General features: G+C 49.2%; 8 protein-coding genes across 8 annotated transcripts; 4 read left to right on the top strand and 4 right to left on the bottom strand.

The window, feature by feature from the left end:
* Positions 1-165: 165 nt before the first annotated feature.
* Positions 166-1,844, top strand: M438DRAFT_381372 (aldehyde dehydrogenase; the record flags this gene model as incomplete). The annotated part of the gene is made up of 4 exons (XM_029908899.1): positions 166-248; positions 295-376; positions 426-602; positions 655-1,844. The coding sequence occupies exons 1-4, from the start codon at positions 186-188 to the stop codon at positions 1,842-1,844; spliced, it is 1,512 nt and encodes a 503-aa protein (XP_029759159.1). The 5' UTR covers positions 166-185.
* A 654-nt stretch (positions 1,845-2,498) lies between these two features.
* Positions 2,499-4,170, top strand: M438DRAFT_381376 (hexose carrier protein; the record flags this gene model as incomplete). Its single annotated transcript, XM_029908900.1, has 4 exons — positions 2,499-2,578; positions 2,648-2,897; positions 2,954-3,961; positions 4,017-4,170. 4 exons carry the CDS (start codon positions 2,499-2,501, stop codon positions 4,158-4,160), a joined length of 1,482 nt encoding a protein of 493 aa, XP_029759160.1. The 3' UTR covers positions 4,161-4,170.
* Positions 4,171-5,282: 1,112 nt separating this feature from the next.
* On the bottom strand, positions 5,283-6,501 carry M438DRAFT_276472 (CBD9-like protein; the record flags this gene model as incomplete). Its single annotated transcript, XM_029900858.1, has 3 exons — positions 5,283-5,660; positions 5,730-6,322; positions 6,375-6,501. Coding segments are annotated over 3 exons (1,098 nt in total), but the record flags the coding sequence as incomplete, so codon positions are not given.
* A 2,250-nt stretch (positions 6,502-8,751) lies between these two features.
* Positions 8,752-10,040, bottom strand: M438DRAFT_366385 (aromatic compound dioxygenase; the record flags this gene model as incomplete). Its single annotated transcript, XM_029907872.1, has 4 exons — positions 8,752-9,221; positions 9,275-9,342; positions 9,401-9,836; positions 9,938-10,040. The coding sequence occupies 4 exons, from the start codon at positions 10,038-10,040 to the stop codon at positions 8,752-8,754; spliced, it is 1,077 nt and encodes a 358-aa protein (XP_029759162.1).
* A 1,170-nt stretch (positions 10,041-11,210) lies between these two features.
* On the top strand, positions 11,211-11,878 carry M438DRAFT_366386 (uncharacterized protein). The gene is made up of 3 exons (XM_029907873.1): positions 11,211-11,388; positions 11,450-11,501; positions 11,551-11,878. Exons 1-3 carry the CDS (start codon positions 11,245-11,247, stop codon positions 11,589-11,591), a joined length of 237 nt encoding a protein of 78 aa, XP_029759163.1. The 5' UTR covers positions 11,211-11,244; the 3' UTR covers positions 11,592-11,878.
* Positions 11,805-12,119, bottom strand: M438DRAFT_346647 (uncharacterized protein). The gene has a single exon (XM_029905726.1). It carries the CDS (start codon positions 12,092-12,094, stop codon positions 11,828-11,830), a length of 267 nt encoding a protein of 88 aa, XP_029759164.1. The 5' UTR covers positions 12,095-12,119; the 3' UTR covers positions 11,805-11,827.
* A 1,082-nt stretch (positions 12,120-13,201) lies between these two features.
* M438DRAFT_299179 (putative ferulic acid Esterase/Feruloyl esterase) lies at positions 13,202-15,398 on the top strand. The gene is made up of 4 exons (XM_029902016.1): positions 13,202-13,688; positions 13,740-13,788; positions 13,841-14,060; positions 14,116-15,398. The coding sequence occupies exons 1-4, from the start codon at positions 13,396-13,398 to the stop codon at positions 15,162-15,164; spliced, it is 1,611 nt and encodes a 536-aa protein (XP_029759165.1). The 5' UTR covers positions 13,202-13,395; the 3' UTR covers positions 15,165-15,398.
* Positions 15,399-15,765: 367 nt separating this feature from the next.
* M438DRAFT_276341 (GroES-like protein) lies at positions 15,766-16,908 on the bottom strand (the record flags this gene model as incomplete). Its single annotated transcript, XM_029900847.1, has 2 exons — positions 15,766-16,484; positions 16,539-16,908. The coding sequence occupies 2 exons, from the start codon at positions 16,906-16,908 to the stop codon at positions 15,766-15,768; spliced, it is 1,089 nt and encodes a 362-aa protein (XP_029759166.1).
* Positions 16,909-17,420: the final 512 nt, after the last annotated feature.

Genomic DNA, 17,420 nt, shown 5'->3' on the forward strand with positions numbered 1-17,420 from the left:
AAGCCATGGGGCTCGGGATTTGGAATCCGATATGTCAGTCCCTGACACTCCGATGTGTTTCCGACGACCGCCTAGCCAAATCAAGCGTATGAATTACTTTATACACAGCTTAGTACGATGCAGCGATGATGCAGTGTACAACTCTCTCGCTCACCCACGGTCTATCAGCAAGTTAATGATCCAAAATGGCTTCCACTACGAGCGACCAAACTCCATCAGATTCGACGAGCATCGATGTTCTCAGCAAGGTCAGCACTAAAAGTCCGAGACAAGACTCGTATTTACTTCATACAGTTACAAGACAGTGCCCTGTTCACCGATAAGGCCTATATTGCGGATGAATGGATTAAGACAGGAAAGACTTTCGCCGTTTGCGGTCAGCGACATCACTATTCCAACCATTGTCATCAACTAACATCTCCAAGAGCCCTCTTCAGGAACTACTCTAGGTCGTGTGAGCGACTGCACGCTCGAAGACTTCCAGCGTGCTATCAGTGTCGCTTCTTCAGCCCAGCTCAAGTTCTACGAACAAACCACGGCCACCGATCGTGGAGCTTTCCTTCGATCCTGGTATGAGCATATCATTGCGAACGTCAACGACTGTAAGTTTTCACTTGGGCTTCGGTTTGACGTGTTCACTGCTAACATTCCCAGTGAGCATAATCCTTTCGCTCGAAAATGGCAAGACACTTGCCGAAGCAAGAGGCGAAGTCATCTATGCGGCGAATTTTGTATCCTGGTTTGCCGAAGAGGCCACTCGATCTTACGGACACACTATTCCTTCGTCCATGCCTCACACCACGCTCATCTCAGTCAAAGAGCCAGTCGGGGTTTGCGGCATCATCACTCCTTGGAACTTTCCGGCCGCGATGATCACCCGCAAAATTGCCCCGGCATTTGCAGCTGGCTGTGCAGTAGTCATCAAGCCTCCAAGTGAGACTCCCTTTACCGCGTTGGCATTGAGCAAATTGGCGGAGAAGGCCGGCATATTCCCTGGCATCTTACATGTTCTTCCTACCAAAGATCGTAGTGCGGCAACCGAATTGGCCACTTCACCACTCGTCAACAAAATCAGCTTCACAGGCTCGACAGGCGTCGGAAAGATGCTTGCTAAGCTGGCGGCGGGTACGTTGAAGAAGGTCAGTCTAGAACTCGGTGGCAACGCACCGTTCATTGTTTTCGACGATGCAGACCTCGATCTAGCTGTGGAAGGTGCCATGATCTGCAAGTTTCGCTGCTCTGGTCAGACTTGTGTATGTGCCAACCGGATCTTCGTACAAAAAGGTGTGGTTGCGGCCTTCACACGCAAGTTGAAAGATGCCGTCTCAGACCTGAAGATGGGATCAGGTTTGGACCCTGCTACGACTCAAGGACCATTGGTCAACGAAGCTGCAGTCACAAAGGTCCTTGAACACATCGAAGACGCTGTGTCAAAGGGCGCCAAAGTCGAGTATGGAGGCAAACGTCCATCAGGCCCTGGTTTCTTCTGTGAGCCAACCATTCTCACCAGTGTTCGCAGCGATATGAATGTGTCACAAGAGGAAACATTTGGTCCTCTGGCTGCCGTTTTCGAATTTGATACCGAGGAAGAGGTCATCGAGTTGTCTAACAGCACTCCTTATGGGTTGGCTGGATACTTCTTCAGCCGTGATGTTGGCCGCTGCACTCGTGTGAGCAGAAAGTTGCAGGTTGGCATGGTGGGAATCAACACTGGCAAGATCTCTGCAGCAGAAGCGCCCTTCGGTGGAGTCAAAGAAAGTGGTTACGGTCGGGAAGGTAGTCTCTATGGCTTGTCCGAATATCAGGTCATCAAGAGTATCACGACTGGAAACCTTGATAAGTAGATGTTTTTAGCTACTACATACAACAGTCTAGAGTGACCAATGTTCCAGAGATCAAGTAGATGGTGAGAATGACGAACTGAGGCAATGGTTACGGACCAACCTCAACGTTTATGCGTCTGTATATTGTACAAAGATCTAATGATTGTTCAACTCCATAGCGTATATGCGACAGCGGTGGAGCATGATTCCTGGGAGATCCGGGCTCGGGCATACTTCTCAACGGCCTCTGAGTCATCGCGGCCCAGGTGGTTTGGATGACTGATCTCCAGAGGGTTGACAAGGATCTAGGACAGGCTGGTCGCGGAAGGAATGTCAGGCGTCACCTGACGAGGTCATTAGCACCTTTTACCCTTGTCGAGGCCTTGGGGATACGGAAATCAATGGTCCGAGTGTGCTCGGAATCGTCCCCCGACAGACTTCTCAGCTCCGATGACGGTCCACCGCTACCTGCTACCACGATCCAGACGTTAGGGACTGTCTGAGATGCTTTGTCTACTATCTCGCGGGGGAGCACCCGGAGATATTCGCATGCCAGCGAGCGGGGTAATGGATATCTCGTTGGAATGATTGAGACATAAATTGAGAGCACACTCGTCTGTTGTTCAATTCCAGTCTTCAGAGCAATACCTATCATCTAACAAACTATCTTCTATCATGAGTTTTTCTACTCAATCGCTTCAGGGCACCCCCTTGTCTGTCGGCATAGCGACTTGTGCTGGCTGTGCTTTTATGCTGTTCGTTACACACTCAAATCTAAACCACTTGACGATATTTACGAGACTGCGACTGACTGTTTCACATAGTTTTGGCTACGATCAGGGAATCTTTGGCGGCTTATTAGGCAACGACAACTTTATCGCTACCTTCAACAATCCAGATGCCCTTCTCCAGGGACAGATCACTGCGACCTATGATCTCGGTTGCTTCTTCGGCGCCATCACAGCAATGGCACTAGGTGGAAGGCTTGGCCGTGTACGTGGTCTTTGGTTGGGATGCCTGGTCTTGACCGTAGGCGGAATCTTACAAGCTTCCTCCTACCATGTTGCACAAATGGTCAGTGTTTCCAGACTGTACAATCCACACTCTTCCACTGACAATGCCTTGCTCAGATCATCGGCCGCTTCATAGCTGGAGTCGGCAATGGTATCAACACATCGATTGTCCCGGTCTGGCTCTCAGAGACGTGCAAGCCCGAAATACGAGGCCGTCTCGTCACTCTCGCACTGGTACTAAATCAAGTTGGCAACGTCACAGCACAATGGCTCAACTTCGGTCTTGGTTATATACCGACTCATGGCGTCTCCTGGCGGTTTCCACTAGCCTTCCAATGCTTCTACGCTCTCGCCACTGTTGCCATGCTTCCTTTCCTTGTTGAGTCGCCTCGATGGCTGATATCGAGAGGACGAACTGATGAGGCCCAGATGGTCATCTCCCGACTCTTCTCACGATCGCCAGAAGATCCTGAAGTGCAGAGCTTTATAGAAAGTATCACACTGGGTCTCCAGCATGAGGCTGAGAATACCAAGGGGTCCTGGAAAGATCTCATCTCCAAAGACGCGCTCCACTCCAGAAGAAGAGTGATTCTCGGTGCAGGTACTCAATTCATGCAACAGTGGGGTGGTATCAACATCATCAACTACTATTTGCCCGTTGTCTTTGGAACACTGGGTCTTTCGAGACGCATTGCGCTGATCTTGTCCGGCTGCAACGTCATCAATCTCATGTTGTCATCAGCTCTCGGTGCTGTTTTCATCGATAGATACGGTCGCGTTCCACTAATGTTCTGGGGAGCTCTGGCCCAAGGCGTCTGTTTCATATTCGTCGCAGCCGGACTATCGCAAGGAAGCTATGAATGGAGTGCTGTAGCCGTCGCCGGCGTCTTCTTCTACTTTACAGCCTTTGGAACGACCTGGATCGCGGTCCCATGGATGTACCCAGCCGAAGTGAATACTCAACGCATGAGAATCACCGGAGCCGGCATAGCAACAGCGACTAATTGGATCTGCAACTATGCCGTCGTTCTAGTGACACCTGTCGCTGTGCAAAACATCAAATGGCGATACTATATCATATATGCGGCTCTCAATTTCGCCTTCGCCCCTATCGTAAAGATATTCGTAAGCTACAAACATCGTGCCACTTTTGAACTTTGAGCTGACGAATGGCCTGCAGTACGTTGAAACAAAAAATCTCACACTTGAGCAGATTGATACAATCTTCGAGGGCCGCACTATCCATCCTGCGTCGGATTCGCCCATCATGGTTAACGAGAAGCGAGAAAACGACGTACGGGTGATTGAGAATTGGAAAAGCTAAGTATACAACGACCAGTTGCATCTTCTTCGGAAATTGGAAATTCTCGACTCAGCCCATTACGGGAGTCTCGAACGTAGATTGGGAGAGTCACGTACGACACGGTAGTGAAGTCAAGAGTACTAGGAGTTCTGACCTAAAGTTGCCCCATCCTTTTGGCATGGAGTTCAAGAAAGAGACTGTGCGTAATATCCATGCTAAAAGGATGACCCTGTCAGTCCACATTGATGTTATCGCACCAGTCAGCTTAACATCGCTATCTAATCAATGGCTACATCCAAATGTCTTAATCTCATACTTCTCCCTAGCTTTTCAAAAATCAATTACTGCATCGCTACCCACAAACCTCCCATCTCAAAGAACCGGCAACATTTCTGAATTTTCTAAACATCTACTCGCTTTATCTACACCTCTAATTCTAACACTTCAAATGCACTAAACCTCTTCCTTATCCTCTTCTTTAACGCCATCTTCGGGATCTGAACTCGGGAGGTTTAAAATTGTACAAGCCATCATAAAAACCTAATGCTCGCATCCTAGAAGCTACAACATAACACATCTACCTCCTAAGCCCTTAACCTTATCTTCCTAAACAAGAAGGTAAGAAATCTTACCTAGACACGCATCACCGATATTCTTATTCCCGCTTAATGCGAATTCGAGATGTAGTAATAATGATGATCTTAAAAAAGTCATGATGTTGGATGGTGTCGCGTTAGGAAGGTCCATTGAAAGAAAGAAAATAAGGTTAGCATGTCCACGCGGCCTCCGTGTCTTTACTCTTTCTCTATGTGAAGCTAGGGTACATATCCCGTGACTTTGTTCGAACGAGCCGCAATGGGTCTCCGCAGAATCTGATGCATTTTGGTGGGGTTAAGTGCATCCTAGGATGCCGCGAATAATACACGGAGAACAAAAACATTGAAGAACTAAACTAAAAAGGGAACACTCTGCCAAACAATCAAGTTAAGGAAGTTTGGACTTTGAGAGTAAGGGGAAAGGTTATAAATTTCATATTATTCAAAGATAGAGAAGAAGAAAAACTCCATATCCAATATTCATTTACGTCATTAGAATCGCCTTGTATGTCGAACTACACGTAGACATCACAGCTTACGATCCACCCTACATATTCACAACACCCTCCTCACTGCTAGAACCACGTCTAAGCACTCCCTTCTCACTGCCCTCTCTCTTCGAGATCTTTCTGTTTCTGACGACAGCCCACGCCCTCAATGCCAAGAAGAGTGCTCCAAGGATAGCGACGACGATGATGTAGTATTTGTTGTACTTGCTGTCGCCTGCGAGGTTGAGGCCGAGAGGTGCATTGACGATACCGAGGATCAAGAGACCTATGCCGAGAACCATGTGGACCTTTCCAATGATGGAGTTCTTTCCGCGACGGAAGAGAAGATGGTGAAGTAGACCACCTAGTGCTTGGACGGCGAGAAGAGAAAAGAGGACAAGCCCGATGATCTGATGAGCTGAGTTATAATTGCGTGTCTGGGAAGAACCATCATTGTCAGTGGAAATGAACGAAAACTGGACCAGAGTTACTCATGACCAACTTACCGAAGGATCTTGTCGAGAGAGATATATTCCTGTACCTAGACCCACGATGACGAAGCAGTATGCCAGAGCTTGAATGATACCGTGACCGATGACGCTGTGACCTAGACGGAGAACGAGTACGCCGAGAGGGAAGAGGATCACAAAGGCGATGGACATGAATATACCGTGCACCATGTTATAGGTGTTGCTGCCATCAGAAGACATGGCGGTACCGGGAGATGAGGAAGAGCTTCCACCGCCACTACCACTAGATGCGGCGCCACTGCTTGGACTCAGAACGGGCGTGTCTGAGCCAGAGAAAGAAGCTTGTTGCATATCCAGTGTGAAAGAATTGTACATGGAGTGCTGACGAATACTCTCGGATGTAGAGTCGCTAGAGATGGCCGAGCCTGTTGGACCAAGAGCAAAGATGAAAGGCTGGGTCGTTGATGTAGTATCCATGGTTCCGAGCGGCCAGGTTGTGCAATTCTTGCAGATAGCCATGAGCTGATATGCGCCGTTGGTGATGGAACTGCTGACGACTTCGACATCCAGAGCGGAGGAATATTGTGGTTGTTGGTGTCCAGTAGCTAGACGTGGGCTTAGTGTCACACCTGGAAGACATGTCAGTTACAGCTTCGAGCGAGTTATCAAGAAAAGTCGTACCTGTGCCGTTCGAGCTGGGGTATCCAATAAACATCATAGAGTTTTTCATTTGACTACCAACTCCGAAGGCGAACCATGAGTAAGTCGACGGAGCCGTCATGTTAAAATGAAGGTCATTGCCGGTTGTGTTGAGTCCGAGAGCCAGAGAAAATGCCTGCGATCCTTGGTTCTGGTATGTGTATGTGGAGGACCCATTAGCCGCAAATGCGACAGAGAAGAATGCGAACAGCAGCGTTTCTAAAAGATCGTCAGTGACTGTACCTGCATGATGCGCTTAGTCAGGGATAAATTTGAATATACTTACGATACAAAACGCTGAACATCATCATGTCAATTATGTATTGCCAATCTAGACCAAGAAGAACTTCGATTGTTTAATTGAGTGCGTTGTAGTGTTGTAATCCAGATCTGATCCAAAGCGGAGGTCGAGAAATGTTGGTGGTTCTTTGTCTTTAAGTCGTTTTCGGACAAGGCTTTGCCAATGTAAGACACGCGCGTCAGAGTGGGACAAGTCACGGAGTAAACGCCTCACAAGAGCTGAAAAAGATGATGAGCGTCGATGAACGAAAACCAAAGCGGGACGGGTGGTGTTCTTATCATTTTCACCTCCATCTCATCCATAAGCTTCGCCATGCGAAAGCCTACGCGTTCATGAGAGTCGCACGTTGTGAAACAGTGATCCCTGAATATCCACGAAAGGTCGGTGATTTGAAGATCCAACAATAGTGGCCTGTTTGTTGATGAGAATCGCCGTAATCATCTTCCTTGATTGGTCGGAAACAGCTCATCTGCTAAGCTGATGCTTTTTGGCTGACAGTTGAACCGGCTGGCAATGAACTCTATAGACGGTCGGAAACGGTTGCCGATCAGAGATGAACCAATCAACGTTGTCAAAGAACATGCCGTTTAAGCTTCTTTTTAGTACCGCTGGATGAATCTGGGGAATGTGTCTGTGCTTCTGTCATCAAGTCTAGATCATCTCAGCTCGATACAAAACAACAAGTCGATGATGATTGATTTGTCGCCGTTTCCCAGATTGTGTACCAGCATTTCGTCCCAGTCTTGAAAGCTCAAAAATGTGTCTGATATTGTCGGCCTGCAAGTGCTTGTAGAGCCCCATGATGTGATGGCTTCAACAATCAATTAACCTTTCGTGTCCAAGAAAACATGGCGGTGGCTCAGGCGGAGATTGCGCGGAGAGTGGCTTTGCGAAAAAGAAACACGACATTCTCTCGATTTACCCATGAACAATGAGTATCTCGAGCTCGCTGACGACTTACGATGTACGATGTACGAGTTGAACTGGAAAACTCAAGCGATTGACTTGCCTGCGCAATTGCTTGGGCGGACCCATCGGATAGTGAGTTCTGCATGGTTTTCTCGAGGTGTTCGGCTTCGGGTTCTGAGCTTCGGATTGCGGACTTCAATTCACAAAATCCGCCTTCAAGCGCTCGACAAGCATGCTTGCTCTGGATCGGTATAGATGCTTGGAATAACTTTCGATATCAAAGCGTCTTGCATCTGTTAAACCCGACCGATATTGCCGGAGTGCGTAGAAGGGTGCAGAGTATCTGCCGCCGAGTCCGGAGCTCCAAAGGATTGTGTTGCGGCTGTCCTTGCCTACCAATTTAAGGCCTTGGAGGTCAATGAAGCACAAAAGACTGACATCATGCCTTAGCAGCGGATACATCTCTCTGGTGTGGCGGATATTTAGGTCTTCATCCTTTCACTTAGACGAAATACCCAATGCTTACACTCGAAAGACACGCTGCAAAGATCCACGAGCATCCCCATACCCACAAGCACCACAGAACGATCGTCCGGCCCATCGGTTGAAACTTCCCCCACGCATTGACTCGACTCGTACCTCGTACCATCAATTATATCAATTCGATCTCGGACTTGGAACAAACGAGCTTAATCCTTAGAGACCTGATCACCGTCAATAGACAGCGACTTCGTTCATCCGGAGTACTACACAGCCAGGCTTATGGATTGTACCGTTGGTAGAAAATGCCTCATCATCTGTAAATCGAGGCCGACCGCTGGTTTATGATCTGACTTTTGTTCAGACAGTCAGTTGGCTGGTGATTGTCGGCGACATCTACCTGATTGAGCCTGAATTGTGTCCGATTTTAGGCATACATCTCCGTTCGTGAATCCATATGGATCATCAAGACATGGTACATTGGATGATTTCTTTCGCACTCAATGCTGGGATAAAGCACTAGGATAGAAAGTGATTAGATTCAAGGAGTAGTTTCTGCGTCTGCCGACCCAGAAGCCATTGTATTCGCCTTGTCACTCTACCATTTTCCAGTCAGTCAGCTTTCTACCTAGTTGTTTGGAATATGTAAAGCAGTTGGCACGGACAAGATCAAGCAGAGGTGGAGTTCGATGGAGCGGTGCCGTTTCCAGGAGCAGTACCATTGCCCATGCCTTCGCCACCGCCGCCGCCGACAAAGGAGCTCGAAGAAGCATGACCACCATCGGCGTCCAGGTAAGCAGCGACGGAGTAGTACTCGTCGTCAATGTAGTTTGCAGTAGGGTCGATACCAATCTGAATCCAAGCAAAGAGACCATCCGAGAGATCATCACCCAGGTAAACATATTGCGGGAAGGGATCAAAGGTTGTGCCTGCAGCGACAATGTCCCACATGTCATCCGCGTTGCTGGTGACAGCTTGAGTATTTGTGTTGTAGGGGTAGACTTCTTCAACAGCCTCGCGAAGCTCAGAGTTCCAGAAGAGTTGACCGATGTGGGTGATGTTGTTTGTGGCAGAGATGGTGTTGTTGCGGAAACGAGTGACGTTCATGTGAGAGAGTAGGTGGGTATGGGTTGCGCGACCTGCGAAGATTAGTCAGTCAGAAGCAGAGGGATGATGCTGTAGTATGACTTACCATCGTAATGACCAGGGAAGATGGTCTCGAAGTGAGCAACACCGTCACCATCAGTCGGCTGAATACCACTATGGAGGAATAGATTAGAACTTTCTCGGCACAATTTCAAGAGACAAAGCCAGATACCGAAGATAAGTCGAGTTGTAACCGCCCGATGCATAGTTGCCGCTTGTCGAGATACCAGAATAGACACCAGTTGCGTTGGCATTCCAGATATCAACCCAAACATCTGGGACAGGCTGACAAGTGTTGATGTCAATGTATTGAACTTCGAGGAAAAGATCAACGCCATCACAGTAGAGCTCCTCTTTCACATTGCTGCGAATTTGCTCTCCAGTGACATAGTAAGGACCGTCAGTAACTTCGGGGCTCAAGACACAGCTGGTATTGGCGCCGAAGATGATGTGTTCGGGAGTGTTCATGTCGTAATGAAGCACATCGGTACGGTTGTGATCGAGGGCGTCGAACTTTTCGAGAGTGGCGAGGTCGCGCTTGAACTTCTGAGGAGCAGAGGTGACACGGCGTCTCTCGCGAAGTTCCCGAACAACCTTGGAGCGACGAGCTGCAGAGCGAGCAGAAACTTGAGCATGTTCGTTGCTCTCACTGCAAGCATAAACGGAGCGTCTGACTCTGTTTGCAAGTCTTTCGCGTGCATCGACTGACGCTTGACCGCATGGTGGTCGTGATGCTCTCCTGGGTGAGCCAAAGAGGGCGCAACAAAGGTAGCAGCAGCCACTGTGCTGACGAGCTTGGAAAAGTGTACCATAACGAACAGACTGTGATCAGAAAAGAACGAAGATTGAGATTGTGTAGTTGAGAATGAGAAGGGAAGAAAAATGTAGGCTCAAGACCGACCTTATATATACTCAGATGTCCCATGTCGGACGAAGGCTGTGCACAGTCTACTGACGACATGCTGTAGGGGGATAAGGGCATGAACTCACGACCGGCCGTAGAGAGCAGCTTCGAGTAGAGTACACCCAGGGCAAAGCTACGTGTAATATCTGTCGTCGTCTTGTTTCTCTCTGCACCTACATTTGAGTGTAGACTTGGCTCTAGACAAATGATGCTTGACGGAGCTTCAGTAGCAAGAGGATGACCGCAGTTGGGCCAATAGCAAGACTTTGATTTGCAAACATGGTGTTAGTGGTTGAGTGATCGACACATGCCATGGACCAGTAGACGGCATGAAACACACTGCGACGTATACTAATGACGACGGCACTAATGCTTGCGATACTTGGCAGAGGTCGACATGGCTTCAATGACTCTTGACAGAGGAGAAAGTTCCACGATGAGTGAGAGTCGGTCTTTGTGGCAGAATCGGAAGTTTGCTTTATAATGGCAGCATCATGTTCGGAACAAGGCAGATGAGCATCATCGATCAAGTGAAAGTTTTCAATGCAAAAGACATTCACTGTCTTGTTTCGACTGTGATGTGTCCAAAAGCATCTTTCATTCGACGCGTGGCTGTATGGCTTGGCATCCTGGGGTGTGAGTATGTAGTTGTCTCAAAGCTGCCAGAATCGATTTGAGATATTCCGAAGCAGCTTCGACTCTCCAGAAGATAGTTAACAAGACTTGGCTATCAGGAAGTCATGTAGGACAAGGAGCTGCAGTTATGAAAGGGCGCTACGCAAAGTGTCCGGTGCAGTGAACGTCGACATGGTCCCGAACGTTCCGACTGGAGGCTCAAAATTGCTCGTCACTTGTCGGCTGTGCCAGTCTTGATGGGACTATACTCGAGTAGTCGACGCACGTTTGTGTGATAGTAAAGAGATGTCGAGTGTTGTGTGGTGCGGAGAAGAAGTCGGCGGGTAATTACGACTTGGCAGCGATAAGATAAGGAAAAGCGTCACATGAAAACAGGGTCCGCCAAGCAAAAATCAACAATCTTTCACTCTTTCACTCTTATCCCTCGCTTTTTCCGCCTCGACTTCGACCACCACACGACATCACATCCAGTCAAGATGCCTATTTCCAAGAAGGACCGTATCCACCGCGAGCACAAGAAGGCCGAGGCCGCCGGCACTCGCATCCCCGTCAACCCCAACGGCACCCCCAAGAAGGTCCCCAAGGCCACCTCCATCTGTGTCTTTTGCAAAAAGGAGCTGGTAAGTCACAGACCCATCAAGTCCCCGACACAGCAGGCATTCCGCTGACACGCTTGCGCAGACCAGCTCAAACCTCGCTATCCTCGAGCAGCACGCCGGTACTCACCCCGATGGTAAGCCACCTCCGCCCAGACTACAAAGGACGAATCTGACAGACTCCAGCCTGGACCAAGGAAAAGTGCTGGCCCAACGAGTTCAAGTAAACGCTTCACTTCACCTCATCGACATGACACAACCGCATCGCTCTCCCGAATAAGCGCCTACCACAAACGACCCATCTCGGAGGCCTGGGATTGAACAGCAGAGAAAGAGCAACGGACAAACCACCAGGGGACCGCGCGTCAGCAGCAACGGACATGCACTCTCCTTGACGGCGGCATTTGGACCGACTTTTGGCATTTTCCTTCTTGGAACGAGGCGGCAGAAGGAGCACTGCGCCTCAAAATAAACACATTTTGATGATACCCAACCAATACAAGAAATTTTCCTCATTCTCTCTTTCTATGCCCTTTCTTGTTTTCTCAACATGGGCAGTTTCTTCGTTTTCTAACAAGTTTAGCGAATCATTACTTCCTTGATGCGGACCTGTATCGCAGCTTTCTTTCGCCGTAGCTGAGCAACAAGACAAAATTACCACTGGGCCAAAAAGAAACTTCAGATTGGCACTCTTTCCGACGAGAGGCGATAGAAAGAGATCAAGCTCCATTATTTTCCATCTCTCAGGCCTGGCAAATGCGCACTTCACTCTTCTCGGCCTAGACCATGCCCCTTCATCCAGTTGTCGAGCGTTGAGAATAACAGCAGTAAGTTTTACTTGAACCAATCGCAACTGCTTTTCTGGAAAGCCTGGAATTGCATCCTTTTGCTTGCTCGCATCGGGATGAACAAGCACCGCGCGGCGTCCGGCATTCGAGCAGCGCCTGCAACATCTCAATTCTCAACGTCTGAGGAGATAGGAAAGATAGCTCTGGGCACTCTTCGAAAATGCGGTCACGAAAGATGTACCACATGCATCTCCGATGTCCTCTGGGTGGATTGACAGAGAAACCTTATTTGTTCGAGAACACCTGGAGCGAAGTTTCACAAGCTCATCTTCCTTCATGTGCTCTCACAAACACAACATCACCACTCTCACTCTGGATCCAAAGTCTCTCTTCGTGGCACTGTATATTCGCCCATCTCGCCTCGTCCGTTGTTCTTCCAGGCATCTACGACGAGTTCGAAACCGATTCTCAAGACTTCAGCGAGTGCTTCGATCGGCCTCCTACGGCTTCTGACTTTGATGCTGGTTGATGCCGGAGGCAACGGGCAAGACTAGGTCAGTGTCGCTCCCTGCGTTGTGACCTCTTCCAAGAGCAGAATACGGTGTGTAATATGATTGCGCGCTTTCATAGTGTCGTCGAGTGCTGCTCTGCGGGCGTCGAGGATATCAGTTGCAGTCGTTTCTAGAAGTAAGGTGCGTATTGCAATTGCCGAACATCTTCCCGATGTCCTCAATTGCACTTTTGCGTGTCTGGTCGGCAAGAACTACCCCGCAACTAGGTTACTCGGCCGTACCCGCGCTACTGCCCTAACCCACGACCTCTTCCAGGTCAAGATCCTCGACTGGCCAAAAGTCTCACAAATTGATGCTATCCTGCCAGCTGTAGAAATGTCGGAATATGACCCGGATCCCATCAGCATCGGACACGATTGACATCAACACCTTCAACTAAATGGTCGAGTCTCAACACAGGACCTGGAGAGCAAAGAACAAGCTTGGAGGTCACTACTTGATGCTCAAACCCTGATCCTCTCCACAATCCCCACACATGCACTCCATCAAGCTCCACTTTTCAAGCCCTTGACGCAGCGAAATTGACGACCAATCTGCAGATCACTTTGAACGGCATGATTAGAAAAGATATCCGGCAACTCGGTCTTCTAGAGCTGCCGGACACAGTATAAGTACTGCCGCCTTCCCGTCAAAATAAGCTCTTCGTTGCACCGTCCCAGACCTACATCACAATGAAGACAACGCAAACCCGTCTTGCAGCCGTTGCGGCTTTGACATCCGGAGCAGTAGCTATCACCTGCGACAAAGATTCATTGCAATCTGCCTTCTCGTCAATTGCTACTGTTGACTTTGCAACATGGATGCCTGCCAATAGCACATTCAACATTCCTAAGGCTGATATAGCCTATCCGACTGCACCGACCCAGTTGAGAGCAGCATGCGCTGTTCAGGTTTCGGTCAAGAATGGTACCTCCAATTACGGCTTCGGACTCTTCTTGCCTGATGATTGGAATGGTCGTTTCCTGTGAGTATTGCTTGATGTGATTCGACTCGCACAAGTTGATTGATTTAATAGTGCTGTCGGCAATGGTGGCTTTGCTGGTGGAATTAATTGGCTGGACATGGTAAGTCTGTCCGAATCGACAGGTGCATTGACCCTGACTAACATCCTCGAAGGGCGCCGGCTTGGGTTACGGATTCGCTGTCATGTCTACGGATACTGGTCACAACAGCGTCAACAACAATGGCAGCTGGGCTTATCACAACGAAGGCGCGATCTTGGACTGGGGTTATCGCGCTATGCACGGCTCCACAGTACTGGGCAAGCAATTGACCACTGCATACTACTCAAACGACATCCTCTACAGTTACTACAGCGGATGTTCGACTGGCGGCAGTAAGTTTTCCTATATACATCAAAAGATTCTCCCGCTCATCAATTGTGTTTCTAGGACAAGGCCTTCGTAACCTTCAACTCTTCCCTGATGACTTTGATGGTGTAGTTGCCGGTGCACCTGCTTGGTGGACTAATCACCTTCAACCCTGGACAGCCAAAGTCGGAAGCTATAACCTGCCCAACACTTCCGCTCATCACATTCCTCCTACTCTCTTCCCAGCGATTGGAGCTGAGGTGATGCGCCAATGCGACGGCGCAGACGGTGTAGTCGACACCATCATCTCCGATCCAGAAGCATGCGACTTCAACCCCGATCTCCTTCTTTGTACACCGAGCAAGAACACCTCATGCCTGACAGTACCTCAACTCAACACTCTGCATCAAATCTACAGCGACTACGTCGACACCAACCAGACTTTTGTCTTCCCTCACCTTTGGATGGGCAGTGAAGCTCAATGGGTACCTCTGCTCGGATTGAACGCACCCAACAATCTCGGTCCCCACTATGTTCAATACTTCCTCCAACGCGGCCCCGAATGGCAATGGCAAGATTTCGACTACGGCGTTATCCAACAAGCCGACGCTCAAGATCCTGGAAACGCCACTGCTGATGACTTTGATCTTTCGCCTTTCATGGAAAGAGGTGGCAAACTTCTCCACTACCACGGTATGGGCGATGGCTTGATCCCAACCGGCAGCTCTGTCTACTTACACTCGCAAATCTTCCGCACTCTCGCCCCCAAAGATGTGGATCTCGACTCCTTCTACCGTTTCTTCCTCGTCCCCGGTATGCAACATTGCACCAACACTGCAACCACTGTAAACGCGCCTTGGTATTTCGCCGGCGCCAATCAAGCCGCTACTCTATCATCTTCTGTCTCGGGCGTACCTGGTTTCAGAGATGCCAAACATGATATTCTGCTTGCCATGATGGCTTGGGTGGAGAACGGAACCGCTCCTGCCGAGATCATCGCTACAAAGTGGGTTAATGATACTCTGCAGGATAAAGTCATGAGACAGAGACCTTTGTGCATGTGGCCGAAGAAGCAAAAGTGGAGTGGACAGGGTGATGTTAATGCTGCGGAGACATGGTCGTGCGAGTAGATGCTTGTCGAAACGCATGAACAAGGGTTGCAAAATACCATCTAGTACCTGTGTCTTCCCTTCACTTTTCCTTCTGCGTGTATATACTACCTGTCCTCTGTAAAGCGTACTCGGACGAGTATCGGCGACGCGGGATTGCTTCTATAAGATACATGCTCTATACCCGAGATTTGAATCCGTAGACCTCGTGATTAGATTTCCTCCTCCTTCCCACTCTCTGTTTCTTGCCAAACCCTGGCTCCCCTCCGCAATACCCTCTCGGCCTCTTCACGTTCGGTATCTGATTCTCGCACGCCTATACCTCGATGAACAGCCCTCACCGCAGCGACCGAGATACCAGTCCTTATCTGCTCTTCCACTTCCCATCACCAAGTCTGTTGCGAGAACTCTAATGGAGTTTATTCCCTCTCTGCATCGAGGATGTAGGTAGCAACACGGTTTTCTGCACGTGTAAGCATGTGACAGCCAGGACATGATATCATCCGAAGATATTTGCAAAGATAAAAACAATCACGATGAGAGAAAAGAACTGAATGTCTCTCGGGTGTAAAAAGGGGGGTGCTGATCCATCCCTCTACTCTTTACGCATCCCTCTTCTTTATCAAAACCTAATGACAACTTTACTTTCCTCATGTCTGGAGAAGCGTGCATAGTATTCCGGCGCCTGTTCGATACCAATAACACTGCTGACGATAAAACTCGGGTTTGCCCTTCCAGAAGTCACTAGTGGAACCAACTCAGCAGCAACTTGTTGCAAAGGCAGCACGATACCGCCTTGAATGGTCAAAGCCTTGTTGAACACAGTGCCGATGTCAAAATTGTAGGTGCCGTTGTTGTGCAAGCCCACGACGCCTATACCACCTTGATTAGCGGTCACATTGACCAACTGACGTAAAGTGATGGATTCATCCATCGTGCCATTGGGGAGACGGGCTTCATATCCCACAGCTTCAACACCTCTTCTTACTCCCATGGGCTCGTGTGCGAGAATCTGCCCTACTGGATCGGAAGTGTTGAAATTGATTGGGATGGCGCCAATGGAGGCTGCAAGATCGAGACGCTGTTGTACATCATCGACGATGTAGACGCGAGAGGCACCGCGGAGGATGGCAGAGTAGGCTGCAAGAAGACCGACGGGACAGGCGCCGAAGACTGCGATTGAGTCGCCGGGTTGGAAGCCTGACCAAGTGACGCCGGACCAGGCTGTGGAAAAGATGTCGGTGATGAAGAGGTAGTTGAAGAGGGTTGTTTCGTTTGTCGTGGAGTTGATTGGGATGGTGATGAGGGAGTTGTCGGCGAAGGGGATTCTGGCGTATTCGGCTGGAAAATGGTAGTCAGCTGATGTGCTTGGTTGTTGTAGTGGAGCTTTCTTACTCTGAAGCCCGGGCAACGGAGCTTCGGGAGTGCCGTCTTGGACACCGCCGAATCCAATGGGCACGGTGTAATGGTCAGGCTCAACGGTGTAGTGACCATTATCGAGGTTGTCGGGGATGATCACGTAGTCGCCCACGTTGAGAAACTGCACGGCATCACCTATCTCGGTAATGTATCCAACAGCTTCATGACCGTAGAGGAGTGGCGTATCCTCAGACCCAGAAACAACATGATAAGTGTGAAGGTCCGAACCACAGATGGCAGTCGCATTGATCTTGACAATGACGTCGGTCGCGTTGAGGATTGTAGGGATTGGAACGTCGATGACAGAAACATTGTAAGCTTGCCCAAGTTGAGCTACAGCACGCATGAGCCCAGCCATTGTAATTGATTGGACTCGTTCGACTAATGAAGACTAATGAAGATGGAGAAGAAAGGTCTGCTCGTCTACAGGCTCGACGAGGGGTGCTCCTTTTATATCCGCGTCAGCCACGCAGCCATTATCTGCAATCACAGGCTAAGTTGATGATGCAAGAAGCATACGTCAGTAGACTGGTGAATCCATGTTGTATCACAAAAACATCATCGCTTGGAAGTGCTTGGCCATCGGCCGAAAAGTTCGTCTCTTCGAGGAAGTCCAGGCTTCGGCCGAAAATGGCTACCGTATCGCCTAAGAGCGTATTCCAACCAAGACATGATGAAGCATGAAAATGGTGCGATTTATCAGGTTTGAACTGTATCACATATCTTTGTACTCAATTTTTCGAAACCAGTGTTGGCATCATCTCAGGTTGTTGTAGCAGTTTATCAGCGGCATCGGAGAGCTGGCGCAGGATGTCTCGGTTTCCTGCGTGTCTCCACAGTTTTCAGAGCAAGATGCGA

The sequence above is a fragment of the Aureobasidium pullulans genome (assembly GCF_000721785.1).
Source record: "Aureobasidium pullulans EXF-150 unplaced genomic scaffold scaffold_12, whole genome shotgun sequence".
Lineage (NCBI taxonomy): Eukaryota > Fungi > Ascomycota > Dothideomycetes > Dothideales > Saccotheciaceae > Aureobasidium > Aureobasidium pullulans.